The sequence below is a fragment of the Lepisosteus oculatus genome, chromosome 6 (assembly GCF_040954835.1).
Source record: "Lepisosteus oculatus isolate fLepOcu1 chromosome 6, fLepOcu1.hap2, whole genome shotgun sequence".
NCBI classification, from domain to species: Eukaryota; Metazoa; Chordata; class Actinopteri; order Semionotiformes; family Lepisosteidae; genus Lepisosteus; species Lepisosteus oculatus.
Genome location: NC_090701.1, coordinates 29,206,506 through 29,230,444, shown reverse-complemented (window position 1 = coordinate 29,230,444; position 23,939 = coordinate 29,206,506). Strand labels below are relative to the sequence as shown.

Sequence of the window (23,939 nt, the reverse complement as noted above, 5' to 3'; positions counted from 1 at the left end):
AAACTGCTTTATGTATCACATCACAAACCATCCTTAACTCTTTTACGTGATTTTTCTGACAATCCTGACAACAACTAGTCAGACCACTAACACATCAGAAACCGGTGCCTGTCTACAATGGTACCAACTTTGCCAGGCCAGACTGATACAGGCACCACCACATCGTCTTCATAGACATGAAAGAGCAGTTTTGCATAGACAAGTAGGATGGTCATTTTCTTTCTCAGCAGTACTGGCCAGACTCAGCACCTGGCACCTTTATACTATCAACGTTTCTGAGTCAAAACAAAGGCCAGCAGCCACATCACCCTGCAGCTCACAACTGGCAGCCCACTGAAGCTCAGCAGGTATGAGCCTGGCTGGTATGTGGATGGGACACCTCCTGGAAAAGCTAAGGTTGTTGCAGGAAGAGCTGTGAGGGGGACTGCTCACCCTGCAGTCTGTGTAGGTCTTCATGCCTCAGTCTTGTGATGAGGACAATATACTGTAAAAAAGGTGCCATCCTTCAGATGAGAAGTAAAACTGAGGTCCTAATTCTCTGTGGTCATTAAAAATCCCAGGGAATTTCTCAAAAAGAATAGGGGTGTTACCCCGGTGTCCTGGTCAAAATGTTCCCCCTGGCTTTACCAATCATGGCCTCCTAATAATCTCCATCTAACTGGTGTCATCACACTGTTCTCCTCCCCACTGATAGCTGGTGTGTGGCGATTGTACTGGCACACTTTCCCTGCTGTCGCATTATCTAGGTGCACATTGGTCCCCAACACCTGTAAAGTGCTTTGTAAGAGTAAGGAATTGTTTTTATTTGACTAGGCAGCACGTTTAAGGTTGTGTTGTGCAACAAAGCACTATTTATTCTATTTCAATTCTGATTTACTAAATGATTTACTCAGAATATATTTAGTCTTTATGTAGAATTTAAATTATGAGTACTAAAAGAGTATTTGTATGGAAAAATATATATTGCACAATGTATTGCACCTTTCTTATATTTATATTTACATTTTCATCTTGCTTTTTACATACTAGTAAGACAGAAACTGGAGCTAGTGCTCACAGACAGAAGACCTAAATCATTTTAGTTGCTGTTTCCTTGATGACATAACTATGAGGTTCATGCACAGTGATACTGATTTCAGTTAAAGGGAATGACATTATTTTTACACATAGAGAATGCAGATGTGTTTTTAATGATCAATCAGCCAATGAAAAGAAAGAGTGCAATGACCCAGCTCATTCTATTTGTATATAGCATGTAGGTGTGTTTCTAAGTCTGCGTGTGTCAGGTGTGGATTATGTTCAACTTTGTTTAATCCTGAAGAAACACAACCTGAAAGAGAAACCTCTTTCTTAATCTTCTTCCTGAAAATGCCCTCTTAGAACGGAACAACACAAGAATGGTTGCAAATGAGGGGGAAGACCAGTCCAGCCCATTTGGTAGTTAGAAGCTAATTAATTCTAGGATCACAACATTTTTTTAAAGAAGCAAGCTTCGACAGAAAGGGACACTCCTTCAAACCTTTGCATAAAAATGTTTCCTGTTCTCGCTTTTAAATACACTCTCACACAGTTTGCACTTGTGCTGTGTCAACTGCTGCGTGTGTCATTCGTGATACTGAAGAAGCTTACTCCTTCTAACTTAATTTAAAGTTAGCTGCCCTGCCTTTATTTTATGATTTACAGTACTTTTAGTGTGCTCTTAAGAATGCAAAAAGGTAACATAACTGAGATCACACTGAATAAATATAAAGTAAAGTATATGATGTAAAGTTAGGTTTGTTTTTCCTGTGTTTACATGTAATGTATGTAAGCCATTCTAGTTTTGGATCCATGTTATGAAACAACACCACTCAACTGGTTCACAATATAGTCGTTGCCTTAACTTAGATCTATCTTGGTCTTAACTTGACAATTATCAGATACGTTTTCTTTCTTTTCTGAATTTGCACTAAGTGTTATGACAAATGGTAATGCGTTTTCTATCATCAATCCCTCAGTCTGAAACTTACTTGGGCCCTGCTTGTCTTTATAAGGGGGAGATTCTCTCATCTTAAGCTGGGACATTGACATTTCATCTTTTACTGTCACTGCTAAAGTCATTATATACTTAAGAAAATAAATTTGAGCAAAGAATGTTTGCGGGTATTGCAGTGACAAAAGTGGGAGTAGAGCAGTGGCTTGGGGAATGTGTCATGGAGTGACAAAACTGACCTTATTTGACTTTATTATTTAATTTGCATATAGTGACCATTGTTGTTGTTGGTATCGGTGGGTCGTCCTGCTTCTTTGTTCTTTAAAATGTGCTCTATAAAAAGAGTGTTTTAAAGGTGGTAAGCAGATTAGTGGACCATCTAGCTTAAAGAGAGTGGCTAACAAAATTAGCCAGAATTCAAAAAGGAAAGTAGGCTTTTTGGGGGCCCACGATCCTGTGGAGTTATATAGCCAGGGACAGTCCCATGTGCTGCAAGGAAGGCAAGGAGCAAATGTGTGTGTTTGGTCCCTTGATACTGCTCTGGCACACTACCTGGGAAAGCCTTTCACACTATAGGGACAGGTGAGCTAGGGAGTCCTGTGAAACTGCAATGGCAGACAGGATTTGTTTTTGGAGGCATATTTAATTTGATTTAATCGAGTCAGATAATCTAACGCTTTGTTGATCAAAGCACTAGATGGAATTATGTTCCTTTCTGCACTGTGGCTTTTTCACAGCCAGAGCTGTTTTCAGATAATAACATTGCAGGATTTCTCTTTTGGGATATATTGTTTTTGGGCAACTGTGGTCCATGGTGTTCAGATGTTTGGGGTGCAGAATGAGATACAGTAACTGATTGTAGTTGACAGTAGAATAAAAACTATAAATATGAAGGATAAATTGACTGGTCTGTGGGTGCTCTGGTGGTTCCTGTTGGTGGGGGGTGGTCCTAGCACTTTAAATTGCTAGGTTGTATAGTTGACTAAAAGTTAAAGTATCCTGCGGATTGGGGTCACTATCTATTTATATACCCATAAGTTGGCAGAATCTCCCACACACACCAGTTACGGGGGTTAAATGCTGCAAGGAAGGCAAGGAGCAAATATAAGTGTTGGGTCCCGTGATACTGCTCTGGCTCACTACCTGGGAAAGCCTTTCACACTATAGGGACAGATGAGCTAGGGAGTCCTTTGAAACTGCAATGGCAGACGGATTTGTTTTGGAGACCCGTGATACTGCTAGTCAGATGGGTTTTGGAGATCTGCAGGGTGCGAGCTCAAACATGACTTAGTCTCTATTGTAACCAGAATCTAGTACATTTTCGGAGACTGAGGGAAGTTTAGGTTAACAGACATACAGGCAGGTAGAGGGTGAGGGTTACCTGCACAGGTCGGCTAAGGAGAATAGGATTACCTGGGAACCAGGAAGAGAGTGTGTTAAGGACAAGCACTACTGTGGTTAAAGGGTGTGTCACACAGTGACAAAAGTGGGGGTAGGGCAAGTATTTTACTTGCTTCTTACCAAAAGATATTCATCCGAAATTAGATGTAAAAGTTTTTATAACTATAGAGAAGGAAAAAGGTAGGCAAATGTACATTCTTAATTCAAGCTGGATTTATTTTGTCTCTCGACAAATCCAGACTTTAAAGGTTTAATGTACTTAAGCCATCTAGACCAATATTTGACAAATTTATTCATCTGTAATTTAAGTGAAAATGTTAATTTTTTCATTATATATATTTCATTAACTAAATACAATCCTTCGTTGCTGGTAAATCCAGGAGAAGCCACTTTCTTCTCTCAGATTTTGCAGGTAAAAAGACTATAGTCTATAAGAAAATATAAAAAAATAATTCCAAACAGATATTCATCAGTACTACTCAAGTAAAAATACAAATTGCCAGATGTAAAGGGTAAATACCTTTGAAATATGTTCTCCAGGATTACATGTAAATCTTTTCCGAAGAGCCTTATTTTAGGGCTCTCCCAGAATAAATACCAATGATTACCTTCTTTGTTTCCTACATTTAGAGTTTCCCCCAGTATGGTGTGCCTACTGCCCTGGAGTAATAAACAATTGAACAATATTTTTCCAGCAAAACTCTCTTTTTTTGAAATCCTAACTTTACTTTCTTTCACCCATTTATCTTTTATATTCTCCATAGAATGTGATTTATTTTCCATAAAATCATTAAACAGTCTACATATAATACCCTCATGTGATTCTGATTTGTGGGCTTCCATAACTATTTTCTCCACCACACCATCAACAATTTCTAGTTCTCCCTTCTTAATATTACTGTTGAAATAGTAGTGCTGTTCAAGACATCTATAAGAATTATGATTCTCCAAATGGTGTCTTTTAAAAACTGCCAAATTTGTAACTGATTCTTATCCATTATGGTACAAAATACCGCTATTACTTTTGCTATCCACACTTTAAATCTATTATCCATTCTATTTGGTATAAACTCTGTATCATAGGTGCACCATCTGAGTACCTTCACTACATCTCTTAAGTGATACTCTTTTATACCTGTATTCCATACCTTTAGTTGGAGCTTTATCCATGCACTATTTATTTGTTCAGTAAATTTATCTAAATTCTTGTTACCTAATAATGCCTGAATAATAAGGGATGATTCAATGTCTTTCCACCTGATTTGATCATCTGGATTACAGGAATTAAGAATGATCAGAGTGTAGTATACATTAATTTCAAACGATTCAATTCTAGAACTAAAACTCCTGAAGGGGGGGTAGGTTCCATCTCAGTATATCTGCTTTTTAATTTTAGTTATACAATGTCCATAATTGCTGATAATGTAAAAATTGTATTTTAACAAAAAGACTTCTAGATATAAAGTATCATTGGGTGGGGTTATACACTGATGGGGGTGGAGAAGAGTCCTCTTTACCTGTAAAGCACTTTGAGTGCAGTGTCCAGAAAAACGCCATATACTGTAAGTGTAAGTATTATTTAGTCGGCTACAAAGTATCATGCATTTTGGTTGCACAATCTATATACCTGTGACATTAATTCTTTGTCAAACGTATAACAATATTTTTGTAATTACCTATGTAGAAACGTTATGATTCTTTCTCATAATTTGTTACACACGGTTTTCATCTACGATTTGTTAAAAAAAAATATGAATATAAGGGAAAAAATGAATTGAAAACCTTAGGTTTAGAATTAATGAACAAGTAAGTGGTATGAAGAACAGAAATGTCTTATGAATGTCGAAGTGAAATTAATTTTTATGTAGCAGAAGGAGGAGTTCTGACACACCTGCTTGAATTCCTGTTAAATACGCGTCAGTATATATGAGTCAGCCAAACTGGCACTGGCTAACGAGTGTACCAGGTTCTTGGCGAGCCAAGGTCAACTTTAGTTTGATTCTGCTGTTATTTGGCCCACAGAACTTTAAAAGTTGAAAACAACTAAAAAATACTCCTACCAGGTATTTTGCCCTGGTAAGAGAAGTCGAGAGTTTTATTTTTTTATTTTGACTTTCCGATTTCATTCGCAGAGGACTGTGTAATACCGGGTACGATGAGCTACACTACCCCGGATAACTCGGTGGCTTGCACGGCACACAACAAAGGTCTGATAATCTACTGCCGGACTTGTGATTACTGTGTCTGTGCGGACTGTCTAGTCAGTGCGGAACACCGTGAACACGAATTAAAGTCCCTCTTGGATGGCTACAAACAACAAATGGTATTATTATTATTATTATTATTATTATTATTATTATTGTTGTTGTTGTTGTTGTTGTTGTTGTTGTTGTTGTTGTTGTTGTTGTTACATTCTGTTGGTGATTTGAGCAATTGTCTGACAGAGGGGTTCTTGATTTTGCTTTTCTCACCTCCGTGGCTCCGCAGTGTCCATTGAGTAGGGCGTTTTACGTGGTTTCATTAATCCCAAATATTAATGAACCAGACTGAGAAATGAGAAATTCAATGATTATTGAAAACAATAGCGTCTGTTGAATCTTCAAAGCCTTACAATATAGAACATCAACAGGAATGCGTAGAATCAGAAGCACACAGTGGCTAATGTGGGTAGTTTCTGATTTTTGTTCCACCTCAGCCTGCAGTTACCTCATAGAAAAACACTTTTCATGTTAACTATTCAAGATACGTGCTTTTCTAAAGGCACTGGTTAAAATCCAAACTAAATGGAAGCTTTCTGTTTCATTGGCATTGGATGTTTTTGAGAAAGCTAGTGGGTGGGTTGGTCAGTGTTAGAACTGAAATAGCATGATGATGAAAGTTTTTAAATGTTTTTTTTAAATCTCTGTAAACTCTTAGGTAGAATGACTTGTTCACACCCAGGGAAGATATGCCAGTCCTCTTCATTCCATAATTGACCTGTTTACTTAACCAACTTAACATGGTTCATTATGTAAAGAGGAAAGCAGTGTGTAATATAACATGGGTGTCAGTTTCAATAGCGCAGCACAGAAACAGAAATCTCTTGATCTCTCACCTCCTATAACTGATCTAAATATTGTCTCAGGTGAAGAGAGTTTATACAATTTTATATCTCATGCAATAGGACAAGATGTAAATCTTTTTTAGGCTCAAATGCAAGTGTTAAATTGTTACTGTCATAGTCATATAATTTGCCCACTTAAAATAAATGGATCAGAGTGGATCAGAAATGAAGTCACAGTGGTTTTGGCTCCAACCCAAGCCAGAGGACAATGGTAGCTTATTTTGTAAAATTTGCTATGCTGAAGAGTCCTGTTTAAAGCCATGGGTAGGCAGTGTTCCTTCTTATATTGCTAAATATATTGCAATATAAGGTGACCTAGCTAGCACTTCAGTATTGCAATTGAACTTCAATCACTTAGTTGATGCTACTGCTGAAGATCATTTAATATCATAGAAGAGTCAAAGTTGTCTGCGCTTGACCTATACCAACGTTTTTTTTTAAATGAAACATTCCCATCAGAAGAACCTGATTATGAAGAATCATTTCTTTACAGTCTGCTTTCATGAAATCGTGAACCATTAATAAGCACATCAGTGGTATGATCACAGATTTATAACAGTTCAATACCTGAACCGTGACATTCTTCTAGAGAGTTTAAAGACCTGTTCTCTTTTGCTGGAAAGGGAAAGAGTCCTCACTAGTTCACACCAGAGTAAAGCACAGACTGGTCTATATAGTCAATCCCTAGCAATATTATATTGATCACAATATTGTAGTGCCATAGTAGTTCTATAATTCCATTGGTAGCAATGCAGTGAACTGCCCTGCACTCCCTTTCAGCAGCTGGATGGCAGAGGAGGCTAGACTGAGAAGATCAGTTGCAACATAAAGAGGTTTATTGCCCTCTTCTAGTATAGTAGTAGAGTGGGCATGCTACTAGGGGAGAGAGAGAAAGAGAGATATTTGCAAACACCATTTTCCATAAGCAGGACAATTAAGTTTAAGGTGATAGGTAGTTATGAAAAGCGGACACATTGGGGACAGAATTATAGCACACCTGGTGTATGGTGCGGTAGGAACAGATCAATCTTGTTGATTCTGCTGAGAGGGCCTATTGAGGCTGCAAATACAGGTCATTAGCACTTGGAAGCTACAGAATTTGATTTGCCTCCTATAGGCATGAGAAAGGAATGCTAGATTCTCCCATCAGATGAAGACTAAATCCCTGTGCTCAAGTCCAGGAATTTGCATTTTGGTTCATCGTTTGTGTGAATGACATACAGAATATTTTTCTGAAGTTAAGTAATTTAAATAACCCAAGTACTACAACTGAGGGTGGGGCTACTCAACCGGTAATTCTCGGAATCCACTCCATCAAAGAATTTCTTCCGATTTCATTAAGGCACTGCAAAGGAAATCAATACAAGCTGTGGGTCTTTGTGTGGGATAAACATTAGTCTTTCTGTATTAATTCCTTACACTTGTATAGCGCTTTTCTGGACCCTCCACAAAGTGCTTTATAGATAACAGGGACACCCCTCCATCACCACCTATGTGCTTCCCCACCTGGATGATGCGACAAGCAGCCATAGTGCACCAGTACACTCACCACAGATCAGCTATCGGTGGAGAGGAGAACAGAGTGATGAAGCTAATTTATAGATAGGGATTATTAGGAGGCCATGATAGGTAAAGGTACTTATGGACTTGTAAGGTTGTAAGGTAAATGATATTGCCGATATTCTGATATGACTGGTGACAGTGATGGGAACAGTAATTTCTATAATGTGATCTTTTTGTAGAATGAGTTGAAGAAAACCACCAAGCAGCTGAAGACTGACCTGAGGATCACGGGAGATGTCGAGGCACAAATTGTCAAGGCAGAGAATGATGTAGAGGTAGGTGGGAGGCCTAAAAGTTGTAGCATGTCATGAATTTTGAAATGTGTCACCTCCCATACTGATGGAACTTAACTAGGAAAACATATTCATTCCTGAGAGTGGATATAGAAACAACATATAGTAACAAGAACAGACTGACAAAGTCTGCAGATAATCACAAGCATTATAGTGTTACAGGTATTGATAAGTGACCAGTATCAAAGAGCTTGCAGGCTGTGGTTATGTTGAAGGGGGGATGGACTGGTTAATATATTGAGATGTCGTATACCGTAAGTGAAAAACAGAAGACACCTGAATTCAGGAGGATGGGATTTTAAATTGTGTATATACTGTAGGTATTTGGTAAAATATACACATTTTGAGATGAATGCATGACTAACATTATTGATTTATTTAAATGTAATTTTGTTAAATCTGTTTCTACACATGAAAAAAAAATAGGAAAAAATATCAAATTTTAAAATTTTCCTAGATGTGTTTACTATCAGAGATGACAGAAGACTGAATGTACACGTCTGTATTATACACTGTAGGTGTTCCTCTGTGCCTGGCACATTGGTAATGTCATTGGGGGTGTTCTGATGGCCTGCTGTGCTTTATATTCACAGGACATGGTGACGAAGGTGAGAGAGTCTGTGGCCAATAAATATCTGGAGCTGCGGAAGTTGATTGACAACAATGAGAAGAAGGCCTTTCAGCTAATAGCAGCCGAGCACAAGAGCATTCGGCTGCAGCTGGAAAGATGGAAAACGGACTGTAATGCCTATCAGAACAATGCCACAGAAATTGCAGAGAGTGCCGAACAAAAGAGCCAATTGGCAGAGAAAAGCAATGACTGCTCCATTGTCACTGAGCTGATGGTAAGGCTTCTTCAGGTCATCAAGACCCTCCTCTCTTACTGAGCCACAGCTCTCATCTTCTGATGCTCTGTAAGAGGAAATGAGTGCAGAAAACCGTTTAAAACTTAATCAAAGCCTGTGCTTAATTTCACATAAACTAGGTGTGGATCAGCAATAATTTTATAATTAGTTTTTATGTGCTTCTTTATCTTAGATTATTAGAAAATAAATATGCACTTAAGACTTACAAGCTTATTCTTATTCTGCCTTATATTCGATATTAATGTCTTTACCTTGAAGCAAATTGTATTTTATAATTATATTATCCTCTTTTTTTTCTGCAGGACATCAGTGCACTCAAATTAAGGTAAGATGCAGCCTCAACTCTGAACACTTATGCCTAAAAGGCTAAAACTCAATCAGAAAATCTGAAATATGCTGATAATGACCCATTCATCTTAACATCTTTACACAAACTCCTGTAAATAATACATGCTTTTGTATACAAACTGGAGCCCAGAAGTAAAACTAATGTTCTAAAAACACAGCAGTTAAGAATATAATCTTCCGTATCCTTATATTGACTTATTGTTTCTCATTCTTCAGTGTCAAATCTTTGGAGTTCTTCATTCAGCGCCTCAAGAAGGAAATGCGCTTTGACCACCACAGGCTGGCAATTCTGGAGAAGTCAGTGGAGCACATTGTTAGGAAGAATATGGAGCTCCTGCCGCGTCCTTGGGAGTGTAAGTAAGGAGCCCAGTGGAGAGTACTGCCAATAATAAAACCACACAGAGGACTGTCGCCTTAGTTAGCAAAGCTGCTGCAGAGATACTAGTTGATCAGTTGTTTCATCTGATTTGGGCAACAGCTGTAAATTCATTTTTTTGTAGGATTAGTAAGTGGAAATAGCAGGATGAAACCATCAGTCACGCAATACAGAAATCCATCTGCAGTGTGAAAATAGCAGTGAGTTGATGGAGGATTGGACGTTTCCTGAAAGAGTTTTGCACTGATAGAGTATAGCTCTGCTGTTTCCATTCCAGTGTCAATTTGCGAAGGAAAATTAGAGGATCTCTAGCGGGTATCAGAGGATACCCATGTGCTTGTGTTCACTGCTGCTTTGTAACATGCAAGTACAATGGGCAGTCTAGATTTCTAGTTATTGACAGTCGCAAAGTAAAATTTTCTCAGAGGTCTAGTAAGAATACTCTATCTTGGAAGAAAAAATGTGTTTTTTAATTTATATTGTATATTTATAAACCTTCTTTAGATGCTGTGGACCTCATGTTTGACGAAAACACCGCTCACAAAAACCTCCAGGTTTCAGAAGATAAAAAACAGGTCTCCAATGTCTCTTCGCCCCAGAAGGCCCGAAATACGGATGAATGGTTCGACATCAGGCCATACGTCCTTGCCACTAATACCTTCTCCAGTGGGCAGCATTACTGGGAAGTGGAGGTGCAGGGCATGGCAAACTGGTGTGTGGGAGTGGTGTACGACCACAGAACATGCAAAGGAAGCGAAGCAGCCCTGGGTCTTGACAAGAATTCCTGGGGCTTGCAGATGTTTGATGGGGAGTTCCTGGCCATGCACAATGGGGAGAGTATCGTGCTGGAAAAGTGGAATGTGTGTTACCGTGTGGGGATCTTCCTTGACTATAACAATGGGTACCTGACCTTCTTCTGTATTAATAAAGCACAGCCCATGCATACCTTCAGGGCCAAGTTCAAAAAGCCTCTGCGCCCAGCCTTTGGCATCAACTCTAATTCAACTCTGCTTCTCTGTAACCTTGTGCCAGAGGAAGACCCAGCTGGATCAGATCTGGGCTTTGAAGAATCCATGCCTGAGCTTGAGGAGACAAATGACTCTAGCTATTCAATGGCCGGTAGCCAATGACATCAGTCCAGCAAAGCAGAGCATCATGATGCAAGGACATGAGATGTCTTATGTCCTGCGTCCATGCTCAGGCCAACTTGAGTGGACTTGAGTACTCTCAACTTGGTATGAAGTTTGCAAAATGTATGCTGGGGGTCAACTCTGCATTTCTAGAATTTGCCGACTTCTGCAAGTTATTACATGGACTGGGAGGTTGTCATTGGTTTTGTTGTGGGAGGTGAACAGGATGTACTGTAGATAACCAGTGTAAACATCACTGATCATCCTAACATTGTACTGTAACCTGCTGTAATGATATTATAACTCGCTACTTTAAATTTAAACACTTTGGAAAAATTGGGGGAAAAAAGCAGAAGTAAAGAGAGAGAACTGTTTTGATTTTCAGTATATAATCATACTCATACAGGCTAAATTGTATAATTTTATGAATGAGTCTCAGACAAGAAAGTTAAAATGGAAATACACAATGTCTCATTGTGTATTTAACTGAAGTACCTCTACATAAACAACCAATACTTGGTGTTGGCACCATTAGTGCAGACACAAGCAAACAAACTGTAGCACAGACTTATTGAAAAGAAATAACTACAAGAAGAGAGGTGTTTTTATTGGTGGGTGATGTTCTCATACTCGCCTAGCCAAGCTTTCCAACGGTTGCTTGACTGTACAGAGGTATACAGTACATAACTGTATGCAACATAGGAAATTCCTTACGGAATATGTAAGTATGGAAACTACTTATTTGATTGTACAGAAATATCTGATAGTTCCTTATTTTACTCTTGTATAAATTGATCCTATGAAGTGAACAGACACAGACTGAATTCACAAATGTGTATCAATACACCCATCCAATTAACAGCAAGCAAGTACTGTAAAGTGTAGTGTTTGTAATGTATTTTGCAAAATGAAAGACTTGATAATATCTCTGTTGAAAAGGTTAATGAACAATGTTTTATTGCACTTCTTGACTTTTTTCTTCTGTGGTTTCTTTTTTCTATGTTTTATTTTAAATACAATATGACTCCTGTGTCAAAATAAATAAAAGAACTTGCTGTCTGATTTTATTTATTTTTTCGAATATCAGTTATTTAATAAATAAAGATTTAAATCACCACTGTGCTTGTTTTTCAGTTATTATTATTATGGACTGGTGTCCCAACCAGGGTATACATTGCCTTGTGCCTGTTGTTTGCTAGGATAGGCTCCCTGAATTGGATGAAGTGGTTATAAAAGATACATCTATCCATTTTTTTTATGTCATGATACTGTATATAGACTCATTCAGGAGTGATTATATCCTTATCAATATAATTTTCTATGTACAATATACTGCTCTGGGAGCTGATATGAGAAGTGTCAGCAATACCACTATTAGCAAGATCTTCCTGTACAAAGAACATTGATGACCCCAGTTACACCCTTACTTATATTGCTATATCTGTTATCCACTTTTTAATTTCTGCATCCTACAGATAGTAGACATCAATCTGATAACAGCAGGAAGTAATCATATTATATTAAAACTAGGAGATGCTTTTATAATTCTGAACAAAGATTAGATCAGAACTTCCCATACATAGTGCAGTGTTATTTAATTCTATCAAGAATTAAAATGACTAGTAAATGCACTACAAAGCACCACATGGAAATATAATTCTGAAATTTCACAATTTACATTTTTAAGCAGGCTTCATATTCCAAAATCTCCAGGTGGGTAAGGGGGGATTTGAGGAAGGCTAGATTGTATGTCTGTATGGTGTGTTAGCAGCTATGGACATCTCAGGACATCAAGAGCCTGTTATGGCTCAGTCTCTTGCAGCTGAATGCCAGTAGTCCTTCGTCAGTTGTAAGAGTTGAATTTAGCCAGGTCACCAGTGTTAACACACCTGATCTTTTGAAAAAACATACGATCCTAAATGTCCGAGTAGTCAGGACCTTGGATTCATGTCTCATCTGGAGGACGGCGCCTTCTAAAGCATAGTTTCCCCAGTCAGCATGCTCATTCATTGGTTTGGAAATTCTGATTCAGAGAGTAGAGCACCCCCTACAGGTCCCCAACACCGGTAGCAGCAGCAACCGGTACTTCCCTGGCAGTTTCCCACCACAGTACTGACAGTTGTGGGACTTTGGAACAAGATACCCAGCCATGTTGTTGAATCTGCCTTATTTCAAGAAACAGCAGATGAGATCCTTCAATTAAATAGTAACTGCCAGGAATCTCCTCTTGTTTTTAAACTTTCTGATGTTCCTATGGGGTGAAAGAGAAAACATGATTTACAATGACAAGAATGAAAAAGTGGTGCAATTCCAGACCTGGGATGCTATCTGCGAGGAGTTTGGATGTTCTCCCTGTGTTCATGTGGGTTTGTGCTTGGTGCTCCAGTGTCCTCCTACAGTCCAGAGACATACTAGTAGGTTAATTGGCTTCTGGAAAGTTGGCCCTGGTATATATGTGTCTGTTGTGCCTGTGTGTGTCCTGCAATGGATCCATGGTATATCCTGCCTTGCATCCAGTACAGGCTCTGTGACCCAGTATTGGATGAAGAAATTAGAAAATGCATGGAATGTAATTTAACAAAGTAAATTGACAAAAAAAAGCTTTTGATAATAATATTTCGAGACATTTTTGCAAACAAATTTGTTTTCTAATTCACACTAGAAAACCCACAGCATCCCTCACTCTGTTAAATGAGCACTTATTCTCTGCCCTTAATAGTTAATGTGATATGTGATAGTATCACAATCTAATCACAACCTAAATATTTTAAACTGCTATTAATTTTGTATTTCTTTACCTCAAAAATTCTTCATGTGGGCTTATCTCCACATGTTCTCGAAATGCAAAACCCCCCAAAAAGGATGTAAAGTAAAACACAAACCTTTCTAGCACAGTGCTGATGAGATTTTCAGCACAGCTTAAGAATTTACAGGCCTGGAGCTGGGTGGAAAAAGGTCAGTAATTCAGGCCAAAGGGAAGCTGCTGGACCTGTGTGTGGTGTCACACTGATGCAACAGTTGTGTTGGCTGCTGTCACCATCGATTCACAGCTGCATTTCTCTCATATCCCAAGGTGCTTGTGTTAAAAGAGACTACATCAGGTTTTAATCAAACTTACTTCTCAGTCATTTAATTGATGTAACTATGTACTGAACTGGTGAAAATGTCATTTCCTCACATTTTTTCTAACAAACAAACAAGCAAACAAACAAACAAACAAACAGCTGCTCACCTGCAATTATCTGTAAACCCTACAGGACTACAACACCTGAAGGACTGAAGTGACCACGCAGCTTCATGTTTAGGTACTGGAGTGAAAAACAATGTCACTTGGCATTAGTACAGTATTTTATCTGACTTTTGAACAGTTTTGTGAACAACACATTCTATTTCTGTTACTTTTGTTCTCAGGGTATATCTGAGCTAGAACTACAGTAACCTATTTGACATCCTAGCAGTAGAGAATGGGTCGTGTATATAAACTGTGTATATACTGTACATAAAAACGCCACTTCAGATTCAATCCACTACATTTCCCATAAACTAAATGTGAGACTCAGCTGCTAGGATGTGCGTCAGAGCTGGGGGTTGGTCTCGTTGTGTTGTGGGTTTCAGAGTAGAAGTCACCTGAAGAACTGTCACGGATCCGTAGATCGCAGGTAAGCGCGTTTATTTTAAATCGCTATTATTTATTTGGCTATAATTGTGTGAGCAGCATCACTTATGCAGCGTTTTATTTATTATTGACCGTAATCCTATGCTGTTTTATTGAAAAAAAGAGCAGAAAAGAGATAAGCGGATGTCGTGGTTCTGTGTAAAATGTTATGAGCGGTGCGATTTTTATGTAAAACAAACAATAGCAAACAGCAATCCAATCGGTTGCTTTTCCTCTATTAATTGACAGCGTGAGGCTGTAGCGCTCAGTACGGTGTTTTAAAGCAACAAATGATTCATGTCCTGGTACATGCAAAATAAAAAGAATGGCGCAGAGAGAGGTGCTGTTCGCCCATCATATCCAACACACACTTACGCTACTATTGTTTCGGTCCGCTTTTGCAGTAATGTAGCATGCAGGACATCTTTCTTATCCGCTTGCAGAATGCGCCATTATCTAAAATGCTCCGGGCTACACTTTGTCATTATTATTTATTTAGGGCAGGGCCAAAGACATGTTGCAACCTAGTAAAAAAAAATCTTACAGTAGCCTAATCGATCTTTTTAAAGACGGACACAGTCAGGAAACGTGACATCTTAATTCGTTTATCGGAAAGTTCACCTCTTCAGCCATGTCTTTGCAAAAAGACAGATATGATCAGTGTTCTCAGGTGAGATCTGATAGGGCAGTTTTGTTTGTATTTTCTTTTGCAAGTCAAGGACTGAGGGGCTTCTGGGCGTTCATTTTTTGGTGAACAAATTATTTTTGACTTTTTAAAATTTTTAATCAGGTACCCAAATCTCACACTGACACCCTACTCGTCCTTGCCCACCATGCATATATTTTTCCTGGATGTTGAAACTGTCTTTGCCAGAAACATTTCCTATGTGAATATTTTTTTTAAGAGAATAATGTCACTCTCTAAAATACATGCAGCATCATTCATGCTGGTGTGATCATTTGATCCTGTGATCTTTGCAGCTCTGGAATACAAAGTTTAATCAGAAGGTAAGGGTACCTATCTTCCAGTGCTGAGAACCATATGCTGGTTGTCTTCTGCTGTTTGACTGTGAGCAACTACTTCTGTCTTAATAAATACATAATAATTGAGAGTAGGAACAGGCTGGCCCCGTTATCTCGTTAAGACCCCTTCATAGTCCTAAAAGATGCTTATGGTTTCTATAGTTTGTCTAATTCTTAGTATTCCACATTTTGTTGTAGTTAGAAGGCCCTGTGCAATTACTTTATTACTGCAATGCTCAGCCTACTGTAGGACTGGAGATATTTGATATTTTACATACAGTACATGTAATGTAATGTGTATAGACAACTAGACAGCTGAATTAGTTGTTTAATCAGCTAGTTAAAATGTAACACACAAACTATATTCTAAATCAGTGGTACTTGTGATTGAACAGTTAGTCTTTTGGTGTTTAAGCTTTTAATGACTATTGGAAAAGTTATTGTCTTAGTGATGCATATTGTCTTTGTTTCCATGTCTTCAATCACAGTGAATTTTAACATTCCCGTGAAATCTGCAGAGTTGTGACTTTCCAGGCCCAGGAATGAGTATCACTATTGTAATTTCATAATTTAAAAGCTCTAAAAGAAGAAGTAATAGAACAGCATTTTGTTTGATGGAGGACTCTAGTTTACCCTTTGTACTTCTGTGTCACTGTCTGATTGATTTCATATCCTGTTCATCTTTTTTGTGTTTATGCAATCATTTTTTCTGAAAGTTTAAATCAATAAAGTTTGTGTAGTGTGCTATAATTATAATTAGATTGACACAAGAGCATTGATCAGTCAAAAATATATCCATCACAGATAGCACACCTTTCTGACCTTCAGCTATCCTGTGAATGACCATATTACAGACAAGCAATATTTTTTTTCTCTTCTCAGTTTTTGTAACAACCTCAGTCCAGAACAAAATAATTTTGACTGGCACAAGGTCTAAGAGTAATACAGTAGGTAAGCTCAACTCTGCTAGCCAGGGAAGGCAGATTTTTCTCATGTTACTTTGGTCATGCATCCCTTATCTCTAGGAAAGTTTATTCATTTTGCTGGGTGACCCTAATATTTGAATCAGAAAATGTTTCTGTCATAGCTCTGAGAAAAGCGAATTTTTGGTTTTCATGGGGCTATAGCCAACAGTTATTTTTTGGTGTTAAAATATTCTTCCATTTTTGTTTTAGTTAAAATCTTCTAAGTCACATGTTAAATGATTATGATATTCTAAGAATTGCAATTAAAGTTATAATTTGATGAATTTCCTAAATATCAGTTCAACTTAATTCAAATAGACAATAAAATGCAGATGATTTAATCAAGGAATGTTGTGCTAAAACTATATAATGCGCTCATAAGGCCTCATTTAGAATATCCTGTGCAATTATGGTCATCGTGTGCTAGGAAAGTAATTGCAGCCCTGTAATCACCAGAGAAGAGACACCAGATACATTCAGGGGCTTAAGGCACTGTCTTACACTGACAAGCTGAGTGAACTTTGGGAATACAGAACAGGTTATCCAGTTGGTTGCTGAAGTTGATACCCTGGCTTCCTTGCAAGATAGCTGGATAAGATCTTTGTATTAATTAACTCCTAACAGTCAATAAAAGCTGGATGGGCTAAAGTGCCTCCTCTCATTTCTAACCTTTGTTAAGTTGTGGTTATTGCTTTTTCTTATTTTTAAGGTGCAACCAATCGTTCCTGGAATCATTCTTGGCCTTTGTGATACTAAGTAATTCAAATAACTAATTAACCATCCGTTCATTTTCTAGCCCCTTTGTCCAATAGAGGGTCGTGGGGCAGCTGGAGCCTTTCCTGGCAAGCAAGGGGTGCAAAGCAGGATAGACACTGCCTGTCCATCTCAGGGCAGACTCACACAGTCACACAAGGGCCAGTTTTCCCAGATGTCAGTTAACCCACCAGTATGTTTCTGTACAGTGGGAGGAAACCTGGAGTCCCCGGAGGAAACTCACGTGAACCCAAGGAGAGCATACAAACTCCACACAGATAGCACCCTATGTCCTGGATTAAACCCAGGGCCCTGGTGCTGTGAAACAGGAATGCTAACGTCTGCACCATTGTGCCATATTAATTAATTGATGTGGGCTTAAGAACATAGGGAAGTTTGACCTAGTTAAAATGTTACCGATCTCAAGGTCTCATTTGGCCATTTCTTGAAGATTGTCATGGAATCAGCTTGAAAAGTGTGGTTGGGAAGTTTGTTCCAGACATTCCATGACTCGTTGTATAAAGATGTCCCTTTTGTTTTTCGACCTGCATGCATTTAGCTGTAATTTCCACTTGTGACCTAGGGCCTTTGTTCTGTCTGTTGCGAAGCATGATGTAGTCAATTAGCTTTATCAATATGCACTGTGGCAAGGATGTTCTGAAACTTGCCTTCAAGCTTTGATTCCAAGATGGATTCCTCTTCGCAGCGCCCCTCCTGTGTTGATCAGGGAGGCTCTGGAAAGCCTCATCCCATTGCTTTGTTGATTTCTTAGAGATTCTGAACATTTACTTGAATAGGAGGGACAGTGGCCTCCTCCTTTCCCAGAAAAAGAAGACCAAACAAGGAAGGCAGACATGCTTGATGCCGTTTTGAATCATGCTTATATCCAGGACTAAGTGCAACACACATCATTTTTGGCATAATTTCTTCGCACAAGAACTGTAACTATACTTGATGCACAGGCTGCCCATCTGCTTGTTGTAAATGTCTAAAAACAGAGCAGTTTGAAAGGTAATTTTTGAGCTGGAGTAACTGAAGTAATGTAAAACTTAAATTCATAGAATCAAGCTGTTAAATCTGTAATACCTGAGCAGGTGAAAAATGTTTGATCCTTCTGAGTGTTCTATTTATGCAGTATGTAGCTCTATGTTGGCAAAGTTACATTGAATTCATCTTCAAACATTATGAGGTGTTTTAAGTGGTGCTGCCAGTTAACTTTTGTGGTGTCCCTGTGTTGAACAAAGAAACTGTGACACTGCAGTGGGTTTAAATATAGACCATGCAGAAATGAAGGATCCTGGGAGAAAGCCAGTGGTGTGTGAAGTTATTCCCTTGTTGTATTTGACACTGAGGTACTGTACTTGGAGTTACTAATCATGTAAAATAAATCTGCCAGCTCTTATTTATATAAAGCTTTGCACAGTGATATTTCAACAGTATAAGTCAAAAGAAGTCAAGGAAGTTAGAGATTTCCATTGCTTATAATATTTATCCTTTTCAAGTTGTCAACACTGCAGGGTATCATTTACTGTAAGCTAAGATAGGTGCTGCTTTATTTAAGCCTTTTTAGTCTGTGTTGAGAATTGCATTGATAGATAACGTAGAGTTTAAACAGTTTCTATATATGTATACCTCATCCAACTAAATGATAGTGTTTATTTGAACAAAGCTAATGTATTAGCATTGTTTTTACATTTGGGAGTATGGAGATGCAGCTTTAAATGAGAAAATGGTTTCTTATATTTCATAAAAGGTAACTGTGGAACTGTGACCAATATGTGCATATAATAATATGTTTCGATGTGGTGGTGCATTGTTCAAATAATAACATCACTGTTAAATAACAAATTGTTATTATTTTTTTTAAATTAGGTTATATTATAGGCCATGGTGTTTATTTTGTTATTAAGGAATAGTGCTAGTCTGATTTATAAATTTATGTTGGTAGATGAATGTATTCATGATTTTCTTGTAAATAGAAAAAAAAGAAAAATCTTTTTTCAGGAATTCATTTGCATGTGGTACAGCGTTGTTTTACTGAACAAAAAGATAAATAAGTACTCTTGAACTGACATTTCATCCATTGGTATTAAAGAAATGTAAAACAATGACATTGCTGGGAATCACAATTTCAGCTGAAATGTAATTTTTGAATTGGACTCTGGAGACGTTGATCAATGTGCTGGTCCAGAAACAGTTTCTTTGATTTATTTAGTCATATATTTTTTTGTGCTGTAGTGTCCAATTTCTTTCATGATTCTGACACAGTCTGCTGCAGTTGATCATGTTAATGTCAACATAATAAAATACTCTAAATGTCTTAATAGTAGATAACATTGTTTACTTTTAACCTTTATGTAATAAACTATCACTGTGAATAAAGCATTATCCGAATTGATGATGGGCGGCATGGTGATGCAGTGGGGAGCGTTGCTGCCTTACAGCGCTGGGTCCCTGGGTTCAATTCCTGAGGTGCTCTCTGTGTGGAGTTCGTACGTCCTCCCTGTGTTTGCATGGGTTTCCCCTGGCCTGTCTGGTTTCCTCTTACAGACATACTTGTAGGTTAATTGATTCCTGGGAAAAGCGGCCCTGGTTTGAGTGTGTGTCTGTGTGTCCACCCTGTGATAGACTGGCATCGGGTCCAGGGTGCACTCTGCTTGCACCCAGTGCTTGCTGGGATAGGCTTTGGCTCCCCCACAACCCTCTATTAGAAACGCAGTTAGAAAACGGATGGGTGGAAGAACTAATGATAGGTACATTATGACTTCTGTAGATTAGCCAAGATCCAAATGATCATCCACCCAGTACCCAGGAAACAATGAGGGTTGTCTGTTTCTAAAGTGCAGTAGCAGGATTAGTAGCAGGATCACATCAGCATCTTGAAGATTGAAATTAATGTAATTTCACAACTGGCAACCCACTGAAGCTAAGCAGGTGTGAGCCTGGTCAGTACCTGGATGGGAGACCTCCTGAGGAAAACTAAGGTTGCTGCTGGAAGAGGTGTTAGTGGGGCCAGCAGGGGGCGCTCACCCTGCGGTCCATGTGGGTCCTAATGCCCCAGTATAGTGATGGGGACACTATACTGTAAACAGGCGCCGTCCTTCGGATGAGATTTAAAACCGAGGTCCTGACTCTCTGTGGTCATTAAAAATCCAAGGGCATTTCTGGAAAAGAGTAGGGGTGTAACCCCAGCATCCTGGCCAAATTTCCCATTGGCCCTTCCCAATCATGGCCTCCTAATCCCCCTCTATGAATTGGCTTCATTACTCTGCTCCTCCCCACTGATAGCTGATGTGTGGTGAGCGTTCTGGCGCACTATGGCTGCCGTCACATCATTCAGGTGGATGCTGCACTTTGGTGGTGGTGGAGGGGAGTCCCCATTACCTGTAAAGCGCTTTGAGTGGAGTGTCCAGAAAAGAGCTATATAAGTGTAAGCAATTATTATTTGTAATTGTCCATTCTTGATAAGGGCCTTTCTGATTAATGTAGTGGATTACAGGATGTTAAAGATATAGTATTATTTTGCAACAGTTCCTATGTACAGGTGGCGGTACAGACAGTGTTTATGTCCTCATAGATGGTCAGTCTCTCATCAGGTCGTTTAGCCATCTTCATATCTGGCTAGTAATGTATTGCAGGCTGTTACGACTATTCCCTCGTCTTCTCTTGGCAAACCTTCTTGATAAGGGTAGAAAGTAGGTTTCCTGGATTCTTAGTCAGCTAGCAAGTTCTAGTAGGGCATTTGTTACATTTCTCCTGTGACTCAGTGTCACCCAGTTCATGGGTGGTGTTACTCTCTGCTGACAGATTGTATTATCTCTCTCAAGATCTCTCAGATACTTTGGCATGATTAAACGGTTTAAAAGGAATAATGTTGTCAAAAACTGGCTTGACTTCTCTTGTTTTTTTTTATTTCCCCTTTATAAGAAATGAAAACATTGTCCTGCCGAACAGATGAGTGATTTTGTCATTTCTCGGGTTAAAGCCCTGCTGTTTTGCTTTGATTTTCCTCAGCTCAAAAGCTGACCATATAAACAAGTATGAAAAGCAACAAATCCCCTAACTGGCAGATGAACCAAGCCGAACAAACCATTGGTAGCTCCTGTAGCCGAAGGTCATGGAAGGAAAATTTCCAGGCAGACTGACAGTGCCGATCAGTCCAAAGAACTTGACATAATCTGGTGTTCAATACGAAACAATCAGGTTTAAAAAGATCATATAAATTATATTGCGGTTAAAACACCTTGTATTGACTCTGGGCCCAAATTAGCCTTTAAAGTTGGTATTCTTAGATACACTTTAAATTATTATTAATGATCCTTCTGAAATGAATGATCCTTCTTCTGTACAATTATGTGCTCCTCAGAGACACTTACAGAGAAGGCGACAGCAATAAGATGTTCTTGAATAAGACACATGGAGTCTTTGACGCCAGTGAGAAGTAAAAAAAAAATTGTGATAATCTTTTCTGTTTTGGAGAAGCTAAATATTTTGACAGATCAAAAAAGAACCGCTCTTCTACAATGTCAAGCCCCACCTACAGTATGTAGTATGTTTGAAAGGGATGACAAAATAGCACTTTTTGAAAAACAAACTGCACAGATAAATAAACCAAATGAAATAATCACATCTGTTGTTGTAACTGTGCGCACCTCGTCCCTGTTGGTCCCATTCATTCAGCCGAATGGGTCCGTGTACAAATGTGTGTGAGTGTTAATAATAATAATAATAATAAACTTTATTTTATATAGCGCCTTTAAAGGTGGCTTCTCAAAGCGCTTTACAGGATGACAATAACAATAAATAAGAAGACTACAACAATAAATAAGAAAAGAAAATTTCACAAGACAGGACACAATTATAATTACAACAATACAACAATAACAATAGAGGAGACCGTGGAAGATGGTATTAAGAAGAGCAGAGGGGTGAAGAATGGAACCAGTTAAGTAAAGGCTTTTCTGAAAAGGAGGGTTTTGAGTCTGGATTTGAAGGAGTTTAGAGAAGGTGACTCTCTAATATCCTTGGGCAAGGAGTTCCAGAGCTTGGGGGCATAGCAGGAGAAGGCCCTGTCGCCCATACAATGTAGACGGGCTTGGGGGACAGTAAGGAGGGCAGAATTTGAAGAGCGGAGGTTGCGAGGTGGGGAGTAGGGCGATAAAAGTTCAGACAGGTATTGAGGTGCCAAGCCATGTAAAGCCTTGTAGGTGAGCATGAGGATTTTAAAGTCTACGCGGAATTTGACCGGAAGCCAGTGCAAGGACTCCAGGATAGGAGTAATGTGAACACTTGTACTAGACCTGGTCAGGATTCTGGCTGCTGAATTTTGGACATACTGCAGCTTGTTCAGAGTAGATTTAGATACACCAGGGAGCAGAGCATTGCAGTAGTCAATTCGAGAGAATACAAATATGTTGATCAGCTTTTCAGCCACAGTTAATGATAGCATAGGGCGTAGTCTTGCGATATTTCTAAGGTGAAAAAAAGATGTTTTGACAGTTTGTTGTACATGTGGGTCGAATGTTAAGCCAGAATCGAATATAACCCCAAGGTTTTTCAATTTTGATTGAAGCTCAAGTACAGAGCCATCTACAGACAGGGTTACAGGACTGGCTTTACGAAGTTGATGGGGGGTACCAATAAGCATGACTTCAGTCTTGTCACAGTTAAGATGAAGGAAGTTTTGAGTCATCCAAATTTTTATGTCAGAGATGCAATTAGATAGGATAGAGACAGCCACGTCAGTGTCGGGTTTGGTATGGATGTATATTTGAGTATCGTCAGCGTAAAAATGAAAGCTGAGGCCATGTGATCTTAAAAGCTGACCAAGTGGGAACATGTAAATGCTGAAGAGCAAGGGGCCCAGTATTGAGCCCTGGGGGACACCAGACTTGACAAGACCGATTTCAGACCTGTACCCATGTTGCTGGGCTAACCCTGCTATGAACTAGTGTCCCAGAGACAGTGAGCAGAAAGTCTTTGGCTCTCAGTCTGCTTAGTTGTACAAAATCCACAATATGCTTTAACCTGAAAAAGACTGAATAACGGCTTTTTTAGTGGGATTACTGCATGACATGGTTTCCCTGTTGATACAGTATGACTTCCTCAGTGTGAAGATGTGCTTTTTAGATTCTTTAGAGTAATTGACATAAAAGTCAACATCAAGCAGAGTAGAAAGTGTAATTTTATTTTCTGTTTCAGAGCTGTTAAGGTCATGCAGTCGTCCTTTTTTATTATCGGTGTCTTAAAAACTATGCCTTTGACATGTGTGGCTATTTAAGGCATGATATGTAAACACACACTAAATCCTAAAATTAGGTCTGTTTATTCAAAGGAACACAAATATAGATTGGAAAATCACAGAAATTCCAGTGGCTGTTTCAATCAGAAACAGCAGGCAAAGGTAAATCGTTATTGAGCAGGTTTCAGGTGGGAGATATGCAGGTTGCATATAGTGTTTCTATTAATTGTTTTTACAGCCTTTTTCACAA

At 38.8% G+C, this 23,939-nt stretch overlaps 2 protein-coding genes across 2 annotated transcripts in view; both read left to right on the top strand.

Annotated features, from left to right (window-relative positions):
* Positions 1–5,326: 5,326 nt before the first annotated feature.
* On the top strand, positions 5,327–12,127 carry LOC107078216 (E3 ubiquitin-protein ligase TRIM39). Its single transcript, XM_015354147.2, has 6 exons — positions 5,327–5,696; positions 8,219–8,314; positions 8,926–9,177; positions 9,501–9,523; positions 9,763–9,899; positions 10,427–12,127. The coding sequence occupies exons 1-6, from the start codon at positions 5,529–5,531 to the stop codon at positions 11,050–11,052; spliced, it is 1,302 nt and encodes a 433-aa protein (XP_015209633.2). The 5' UTR covers positions 5,327–5,528; the 3' UTR covers positions 11,053–12,127.
* A 2,507-nt stretch (positions 12,128–14,634) lies between these two features.
* faim2a (Fas apoptotic inhibitory molecule 2a) overlaps positions 14,635–23,939 on the top strand; it is a 34,287-nt gene continuing 24,982 nt past the window's right edge. The window contains exon 1 of the mRNA XM_006634175.3: positions 14,635–14,711. The gene's annotated coding sequence lies outside the window, so the exon portion shown is untranslated. The remainder of the gene's footprint in view (positions 14,712–23,939) is intronic.